This window comes from Lagopus leucura, unplaced genomic scaffold (assembly GCF_019238085.1).
Source record: "Lagopus leucura isolate 7727_CA_CO unplaced genomic scaffold, USGS_WTPT01 Super-Scaffold_100012, whole genome shotgun sequence".
In the NCBI taxonomy this organism is placed as follows: Eukaryota; Metazoa; Chordata; class Aves; order Galliformes; family Phasianidae; genus Lagopus; species Lagopus leucura.
Genome location: NW_024962267.1, coordinates 7514840 through 7524916, shown reverse-complemented (window position 1 = coordinate 7524916; position 10077 = coordinate 7514840). Strand labels below are relative to the sequence as shown.

Here is a 10077-nt window from a genome sequence, read left to right as displayed (position 1 = left end):
GGTCTGCCTCAGGAGCTACAGAGCCTCATTAAATGGAAGCACTGCCACTGTGCCAAGGTTCAAGGGATAATGCAGGCAAAGCAATGCTGAGCTAAGTGTTTGTTGGGCTATAGCATGGGCTGCATGTGCAGTGCTACTTAATGGCTTAGTCACATCTAGGCACGTTGGTGTCAGTCTTCTAAAGCCGTGCAAGTTCAGGGCACTCATGTAGGTTAGGCTGATGCAGATTTGCCTTTCCATTGTATTTAATATATTATCTCATGTGAATAAAATTCACCCATTCCTACACACATGAAGTGCCAAGGTGCTCTGCTCCCCACAGACTCCCAGCCCCCCGGCTGGAGCAGCTGCTTCCCATAGGTCCCCTGGGACAGACACCTCCTGCACTCCTGACTCCAACCTCAAGGATAAGAGAGCAGAGACCACACAGAATGGAGAGGAAGAGGTGACCCGCGGCCATTAGCTGGCCTTTTCACTGTGTCATCCGAATTCACCTTCTCCCAGACACGTAGCCGCGTAAGCTATGTGACAGGTGATGAAAAAATGGAACTGAAAAATAAAACCGTATAACAGGATCAGTGCTGATTCAGTCGTGCCCAAACTTCACCCTGACATGACCAGGAAACACTCTGCAAACATCAGATGCTCTCTACAACTGGGATTTCAGATACAATTCCAGCAGGGCTTTCTCCCCTCCCCGTGAAAACAGACACACATTCGCTTTTAACAACTAATTGATTTATTTAACAATACAAATTTCTTTCTACTGCATGTTTTAGCAGAGAGAACTTGAGAAACAAAATTAGCTTTTCTTTTTTCTTTTTTAAAGTTTAAATGTTTACACAAAAACAACCTTTACTTCAGTAAATATAAAATTTACACACGCACAAAAAAAAAAAAAACTACATTAAAAAAGAACAGAATCATGACAAACCAACAAAAAAAAAAAAAAAAAAAAAAAAAAAAAGAAAGAAAGAAAAGAAAAAGGATGAGAATTCAGTGTAAAGGATCCAATTGCAAGGAAGGCAAGATGGGGCAACACTGATGAGGCATCACACTTGTACACCTCAGTAGTTTAAGTTGTCAGTACAATACAAAAACAAAATACATTAAAATTAGAATTAAAACCTGTCTTTTTTTTTTTATACCATATTATTTCATGATATAAATATCTGTAAATTCTGTAGGCAACATAATTAACACATGAAATACATAGTTTGCTCTTCAATGGAAAGTCACCGGAGCGGTGTACGAGCACTGCGCAGCACAGCAGTGCACTACTGGACAGCAGTGAGCAGACCGTGGATGTCCAGCCCGGATGCGATAGCCCCTTGTTGCTTTGCCAATCTGTGCTATTTCTCACATGTTCAACGACACAATGAGAAACTCTGGTCACCATCAGCAGTGATTTCCAGCACTTCATTTCCTGGCATTAGTCTGTTACCCAACTTAGGTGTATTCACCTGCCAGATCCCCTGTTTCTCATTCCCTTTTGCACTTTATAACCTGAAGTCTAAAGCTATCTTGTAGCTATCAAGAGAGACTGGCTTCTAGGTTGAGATATTTGGGATACGCAGTTCTTCAAGCCACCTTCAGGAATCTGTAGAAATATTTAAAGTAGGGTGGACAATTCATGATCAAAGGTTGTGATACAAAAAACAGGGATCTATATAGTGATGGCTAACTTTAGATTTAATCTTTAACATTTTTTCTATTGCTTTAGTATTTAAACTTAACATTCATTTTTCATATATTAAGTGAGCAGAGCATCCTACTGACGGAAGTGCTACATTATCTCCAAAAACACCAGGCAGTAAAGGGAACAGTAAACTTTAACATCAGGTGTAATTTTAAATATGATTTAAAGGGATCAAATATCTTTTTGTATAATCGATGGTGTGACTGGCAACCTACAAAAACTAAATTATAAAACTATTGGTGACTCTACTGTATGTGCTATAAAGCTGTATCTTCATTACTTACAGATGTTACAAAATTTCCAAGCCAGAAAATGAAGAGGGGAGGGGAAAAGTAGTCTAAAAGTTTTACATCTTGCATTTTCACTAGCGTTTTTTTTTTTTCTGTCATAAAAATCTGATGAAGTTTATTCTACTATTTTCTCTTGTGGACAGACTAGTGTTTAACCGTGCTTTGGAAGACCATTTTCAATGGACAATTGTGGTTCTCCAGATTAGCAAGCCCGACTTGCTTTAGTCTGACACAAAAGCATCAGACCATCTGTAACTGGGCTCTGGTCCTGCAAAAAAGAGTTTGTAGCAAGACCAGGCCAGCTCTTACAAGAACAGGTCTGGCCCTGAAGCAACCAGCTACATTAGCTTTTGGAGGAAGCATATGCAATGCTCTCATTGCAACTTGAAAAAGAGCTGAGCAGTTAAGGAAATTATGGAAATGACATTTGTTCTGTAAAAATAAAACCAAACCAAAAAAACCCAGGGAAAACTTAAACAATCCACAGGTGTGCATTAAACATTTATAGCAAGCCTTTGCTTATGTATATTAATTTAAAGATTATCCACAGGGATCTGTGATACATTAGCCCTGCCTTGTTACTATAATTAAATTTTTTCAAATATTAATTTAAAATAGGAAAACAAAGAAACTACTCCTTGGGGAACATGTTTATTGTGTTTGAGATGATACACTGGGTGCTCTCTGAGCTACAAAGGGAAAAAGGAAATCCTTTCATTACAAACTGACAAAGGTAAAAGTTAAAACAGTTTTCACAACAGCATGTACCACATATTGGAAATAGATCTGGGTTTAATACAAATGACATAATTCCTAGTAATCTACAGCTACCTTTAATAACTTCATACAGATAATGAATTAGGCTAAAATGCACTATAATATTTGGTTGACTTCAGGAACAGTATCCTTAGTACATCACAAAATACATTTTGATATCCCAAAGAAGCAAGACTTGCAAGTAGGCGTTTTAAACATAACTAATCTACAGCTACAAATTTCTACTCTTGATAGCATTTACCTTTTTGGGAGGCAATATCCCAGTCTTCAAAAGGATAAAAGCAGAGTAGAATCAGTATAACATATACACAGAAGTCCGTATTGTAAAGGCTATAAAGATTTGTTGCACACTGTAAAGTTGCCTTCCGCACCTTCACACTGCACAAGTAGTTTGTCATTTATGTTGCATATCTCTTGGTCCACTGTCTGGCTATCCTGTCATGTTCTGCTCTGTTGGTCAGATACTGAGTGGCTATGCTTCCAACCAGAGGATCAGCTGTAAAGGGCAGGAGAAGATGCATTAGAAATTACTCCACAATAAGCAAAACAAAACAAAACAAAACAAAAAACAATGAAAGAGAAATAACAAACCAACTCCCCTAAAAAAATGCACGCACAAAAAAACCACAAAATCCAACCCTATTGTCATTTAATACGCATAATCTATTTCAAAATAAAATCTTCGTTAAGACAGAAAATGCTATGAAATGTAGCGAGGCTCTTCCAAGATACAGCACACAACAAACAGAAAAATAATGAATCTGTTTGGGTTACCTAGTTGTTAGTGTGTCAAATGGCAGGCAGACACCTGTGTCCAAAAGTTACAGCTGCTCCTTTCAGCCAAAACCTGACAGAAGGCGTGGTGGGAAGTTTTGTAAGAGCACCAGCAATCCAGATACCATTTTGTCAGGTGCAATTTGTTCATATTTTTAACAACTGATGTTTTGAAAATAAAAACCTTCCTAGAAAACCTTCTACTCTTTAGAAGACCTAATGTTCTAAAGGAGGGTAGACATCTGTACAGACAGGTATGCTGCCAGCTGGAGGTAGTGAAACAACCGATTGGTACAACAATTTCCTTGTGAGTCTCAGCAAAAAAAAAGTAGTTTAACTTCTTAATTTCAAGGAGATCAAGATCCTCGTAAGCAGAGCCTACGTGCTGGGGCTGAAAAGCTCCATGCACTAACTCCAGGATGCATCATCCACCAGCCACCCTTTGCCTGATGGAAACTTACCTGTGAGGGACATCCTCTGAAATATGCCTTACCACTGTCCCTATGGAGGACATAATGAATTGCACCATCACTGCTTTCCCCAGCCAGACACCTTGCATTCCTTTAGAGGGGCTGCTACACTAGATGAGTGCAGGCTGGCTTCCTCCCGTTACAGTGCTGGAGTACATTAGGCATGAGGATGGCAGGAGATACACCAAGGGATCCAAGAGTCATCAGAATTCTGTATCAAAGGGACTAATCCAATTCTTCCTGCTCATTACCGGTCTCCTGTGAATGACCTGTCATCTTGGCACCACCTCTTAGTTTCTCTGCTGACCGAACGCAATTAGTGTTCATTACACAACAACGCTCACCATGCAGTTGCTGCTGAGAATTTTGCTGCTTCTAGTTAAGCTCCCCTCTTCCCAACAGGAATAAGGAACTCTCTTTGAAAAAGATAAAATCTCTCTAAACATTGTCACCTGCACATTTCAATTGCTGTCCTAAGAGGAGGAGGCCTCATGCAGCCACTTCCAACCTGAATCATTTAGGAGTTTGTAACTCAGAGAACTTTGCCACACTGCTAGATCTACCATTCATTTGCTACAGCTTTTGGGATACAGACCTTCAGAGACATAACTCCGTTTTCTCCAGCACACCTTTGAAATAAATGGGCTTAATGCTATTTTCTATTGGGCCACAGGACTGAAAAGCATAGTATCCAACCAGGACTGTTTCAGCCTTGATTTGATTTCAACTTTGATTTGATGTAAATACAATCAAATATACAAATTATATTCCATGGAAAGTAATTAAAATGACTAGGAGATGATGCCCAGAAAACTGTCAGCTCCTTACCCGGGTTGCAGTCTGTCAAGAGAGAACAAATAGACAGCAGGACCTTTGAAATAGTCAAAGCAGGGCTCCAGTTGTCCTTTAGGATATCCAGACAGATGACTCCCTGACTGTTGATGTTGCAGTGATAAATTCTGGTGCGGAAAGTAACCTAGAATTGCAGCACAAGAGACAGAAAAAGTCATTCAGTGTTGCCAAGTTGCACTGCCCCTAGTCCCTGAGGGCCCTTCTCTGTTCTGCAGAGTCTCTGGGAGGCAGCTCCTCTCTGCTCACTTTCTAAAGCAACATTCTGCAACCGAAGAATGCATATTCATTGTAGCCACAGCTACTTACAAGAAACTACCAAGGAGATCTTGGGTGCATGGACTGCTCTTACACAAGCTCTTTGTCTGGTACTCACAAAAATGAGAGTCTACTCTGTAGCCCTGTATGCTAATTCATGAACACATGGCATGCCATGAATTGTCTAATCAGAAACAAAACTTTATTGAAGCTACCAAAGCTGAAAAAGTAGACACATCTTGGCTGCATGTGAAGCATTAGTTGATCTTTTCCTTTCTTTCCAAATTCAAATATAGACCATGAAAATTAATATTTTAAATTGGAATGTTATATTATTCATGTCCAAACTAGCAGTGAAATCTTTTCAATACCTTTCAGTAGAATATAACATACATCTAAAACAAAACACCCTGAACTGACACCATCCTTGTTCTTCTATATTACAGACTAGTTTTGTTAAAATATGTATTATTTTACAGAGATTAGTTAGAAACATTTAAACACTTTAATTACACATAGCACAAGATGAGGAAAATTTTCTTTCTCACACTGATGAGGAGTGGGGGTTGGGGGTGGAGTCCACGACTGTTCTTCAAACTACTGACAGTTCAAAAATGATTGTGCTCTTTAAAATAATCCAAATGACTGTAATGAGAAATTTGACCAGATCCCAGCATAATTTCATTATAACAATCTTAACTCATGGAACAGAATTTTGAGAATTTCGGATGAGTGTGAAATACATGGAGGGTATATTGTTCTATTTGCTGTAATGCTTTTGGGAATGAAAGAAAGATGATGCATTTATATTAACAATGTGATGGCCACAGGAGCCTCAAGTTGTAGAAATGTTTTGTTGTAGACTGTATTTGCCATTTGTGAATGTTGACAGTGTCCTTTCTGATGCCGTGCTCAAGCTTTGTAATTTGGCATTAAGTGAGAACAGAATGACCTCTAATGTCTTTGACACCTATTAGGAAATAATATTTCCTTAAATATGCATACTGTTTCTAAGCAAGGAAATGAAACTTTAATTGAAGTTAATATTGGCTTCATTTTATAAAAAAAACTTCTGCAGAAAAATATTATCAAATCAATCTGCTGATCTATCTAGTAGTATATATTTTGACATTTTACAACAATGGAAGTCATCACAGTAATTACACAACTCCAAGTCACAATACCATACTTCAGCTGCCTGTCTAATATTACTTTTGCTGGCTTTTTGGTGTTGGTTTTTTTTTTTTTTTTTTTTGGCTAACAGTAATGTAAAAATATACAATATAAAATTTGGTTCATAATACAGAGAAGTTTATTTTATATGTATTTTAGTAGCTTGAATGAAATGAAGGAAGCATAAGAAGGTCTCACGTGGTCTTCAATTAAAATCAGTGTACTTCACATTAACTCCTTATCAGAAGGATGATGTCATTTGTGGCTTGTAAAAACTAGGAAATCAGCATTGATTGTGATAATAAAAAAATAAATTAGACACAGGATTTTCTGGAATAGCAAGCCAAGATTTTGGACCATTTAGTTTTTAAGACCATAAACAAGTCTGACTGTCAGAAGGTGATGAGCAGTCACTCACTGCAAGTTAAATTTTTCTTGTATGCTAAAAAGCAAACAAACAACAAAGAGCACAGTAAAAACCTTACCCTTACCTTTGGTGGCTTGAATGGATAGTCAGATGAAAATGTGATATCCAGGAAAAAAACGCCCCCCTCATATACAGAACCCGGAGGTCCAAGTATAGTTGATCTCCATTCATAAATGTTATCTCCTTTAGGGCCGGCACTGCATAAAAAAAAAAAGAAGAAAAAGAAGAGGAGAGACAGAGAGAGATGAGAGAAAAAAAGAGCGTCAGAAAAACATTTGCGAGAGGTATTGTACAAATTTCCTTCTAAACTCATTTTGTTTTAATACTAACCACTGATACACCTTCAACATCTCTCTGATTCCCAGCTAATTTCAGTGTTTTAAACAAACATAGTAGCTAAGCTCTCTGCTGCCCCAGGGTTCTCATGCCTCTGGAGATAAAGCAGTGCAATGGAGTGCCCATGAATGGCTGGACAAGGCTGATGAAGGGTCTGTAGAGCAGGCCTTATGAGGAGCAGCTGAAGGAACTGGGATTGTTTAGTCTGGAGAAGAGGAGGTTCAAGAGTAATCTTGAACCTGAAGGGTGGCTGTGGTGAGGTGGGGATCGGCCTCTTCTCCCATGTAACTAGCAATAGGATTAGGATGTGCCAAGAGAGGTTCAGGTTGGATATTAGGAAAAACTTCTTCTCCAAGAGGGTATCCAGGCATTGGAATGGGCTGCCCAGGGAGGTGGTGGAGTCACTGAGCCTGGAGGCGTTCAATAAACATGCAAATGTTGTACTGAAAGTCACAGTTTAGTGAGAAATATTGGTGATAGGTGAATGGTTGGACTGGATAATCTTAGAGGTCTTTTCCAAACGTGGTGATTCTATGATTCTGCGACAGTCTGAAGCTATCACCAGATCTGTTCTCTCAAGTATATGGTTACTTTGAGCTTCTACGTTGTGTTTTTCCAATAACACGATATCCCAGCACAGAAGGAATTGTGTATCTCAACCACCCTCTTCTTCTACGAGCACTAAATTGTTCATGCTTTCATACAAAATGTTACCTACAAATATGCTGCTAGGCATCTTTCACATGCTACAGAGTGAAATTAGCATCCTTGAATAGGAAAACTGGGGATGAGAAGGATAGGATTAAGTAACCTGGAACTGAATTTCTTACAGCACTGTCAAATCAAATAGTTTTCTTCATTATTTACATATGTTATGCCTCAAAGCAATTGGCATTTAGACAACTAGCCCATAATAGTTTATTTTAAGAAGTACAATACTGAACACATTTCTCACTAGGGAAAGAGCTGTCGCAAAACTATTTAATTAAATTTTTAAAAGAAGGAATAATAAGCAGTGCTTCAACACCATACTTCATGCTATTATGACACAGCAATCATCTATACCTCCTCACAAAATAAATACTAAATGAAAGCAAAATGTTGTTTCCTGAAACCAATCACAGTGTAGAAACTAAACCAAGGTCCCACAAAAAGTCCTCGAGTCCAAACTGCTGAGATCCAAACAGACTGCTGTGAACAACGCTGAGCTCATGGAGGCTCTGTGAGTCCATCACATTCCCACAGAAAGGGCAACAACATGGCACTGCAAAGATTCTTTCAGTTCTCCGCATTCAGCAGTCTCCCATGCACTACTGACATCTTCCTCCCTCCCTCTGAGGTCCATGGAACAGAAACCATCAGATATATAAAGTGAAGCCTAAGGCAATAAGCTGTAGGCAGTTTGTGGTTTCTGGCACTGCTCAACACTCAGAAGCCTTCTTACAAGCCTTCCTGGTGATATGGCTCTTCCCATGTCTTGTCATCTCGTACATTTGTCATACATATGGCTGCAGTCTATAAAATGGCATGTTGGACACTCATCCTTACTAGGCAGCCAAATATGTGGAAACATTCATCAGGGAGAAGGAATACGAGCAGTCTGTACTATGCATCTACAATTCCTGTATCGAAAACTTGGTTATTTTTACATGAAGATCATGTTCAAGAAACAACCAAAAGCTGATTCTAATTATCAATTGCCTTCCAATTATTAATTTCCCAAAATGTTTTTTATTTTATGTCTACTTCATGTCCTAAATGTCTAAACTGTTGCAGGCCTTTTATTAACAGGACAAAAGTAATCAAGGGTTTTGGCTGACATCCTGCTTAATTTAAAACAAAAAGGTCATTTGATGGAACTGCAGCTATTTTCCTGTTGCCAGAATGAAAATAGGTAACAACAACTGTGCTGGCCTCCAGAGTACAGCTAAGAAAGGAAGATTAAAAGTGCTGTCAAAATAAAATTTGGGTCCAAAATCACAGATCTTACCTTTCTATTTGCAATACATGCACAGAAGTGGAAGAAAAACTGTACGTATGTTTTAGGAGAAAGGGAAATCCAGAGGCAAGGAGGGGCATGTTCAGTGACACAGTGAACCATTTGTCCCCTCAGTCACTCCAAGAGATAATTCCATGCGTGCTCTCTATAAAGCAATTAGTGTATGAACTGAAAATATTGGGGGCAATAATGATGATATTTAAAACCCACACAGGCCACTGAAATGTTTTAATTAATTCTTGACATTCATCAAGCTTATAGCTAATTAGTATTATGCTTGGAAACCAAGTTTCTATGGAGCAATTCAATGTGGGCATTAGATGTCCTAATGGCTGTTTTATAGTTTAATGCAGAGGTTAGTGTTCTTGCCTCGTGTGTCAGATACCTTTCTTTCATACACCTCTAATGGCTGGATGCAGTTCAATCAGATTAATGAAATAGCTGAATTAAATTAGTGACATATTTCAGCCCAATGAATCAGTCACAATTAAGTGTGGCTACAGCACCCGGACTGGTGCCCAACTATCTGGTAATCACTCATCGAGTCAGAACAAGGGCATCTATCAGTTAATAGCCAGAAGCTAAGTGCAATAACTCTCTGCCTGTTACTCTCTGCTGTCCTCTCCTATGCTGTGGTTAGCAACATATAAATGGACCAGGCTATAACATGAGAAGGGGGATTCTTATCCTTGTAAGAAGAAGAAAACACCTTGTTCAGCTTGCTGTTGAGAAAACATCGCTGCAGTGTCAAAAGTAATACAAAGCTGTAACAATAAATGCACTCAGATAAAGAAGAAAATTGTTAAATGGAACAATTTCATTACAATTGATAGAGGTTTGTGAAATTTCTATTTCATTACAATTGACAGAGGTTTGTGAAATTTCTGTTTAACTGCTGAAGAAGTATCTCACTTCCAGTGGTGTAAAATATCGGTGGGCTTTGTTAACAACCCCTGAACTCCATCTATTACGATATTACTGGTGTGAGAGACAAGATTAGAGAGCTGAGACATCACTTGGCTTTA

At 38.6% G+C, this 10077-nt stretch overlaps 1 protein-coding gene across 2 annotated transcripts in view; it reads right to left on the bottom strand.

Annotated features, from left to right (window-relative positions):
* Window positions 1-720: 720 nt before the first annotated feature.
* UBE2E3 (ubiquitin conjugating enzyme E2 E3) overlaps window positions 721-10077 on the bottom strand; it is a 56409-nt gene continuing 47052 nt past the window's right edge. Inside the window, exons 3-6 of one of the 2 annotated variants that reach the window (XR_006179617.1) lie at window positions 6782-6914; window positions 4839-4986; window positions 3008-3262; window positions 721-1600 (exon numbers count right to left, since the gene is read on the bottom strand). Coding sequence is in view for 1 of the 2 variants with exons in the window: in XM_042874744.1 (XP_042730678.1) it covers window positions 3165-3262; window positions 4839-4986; window positions 6782-6914 (379 nt within the window). In the remaining variant the exon portion in view is untranslated. Of the gene's footprint in view, window positions 1601-2624; window positions 3263-4838; window positions 4987-6781; window positions 6915-10077 lie in introns of those variants that run through there. The other variant, XM_042874744.1, reaches the window with a different exon arrangement.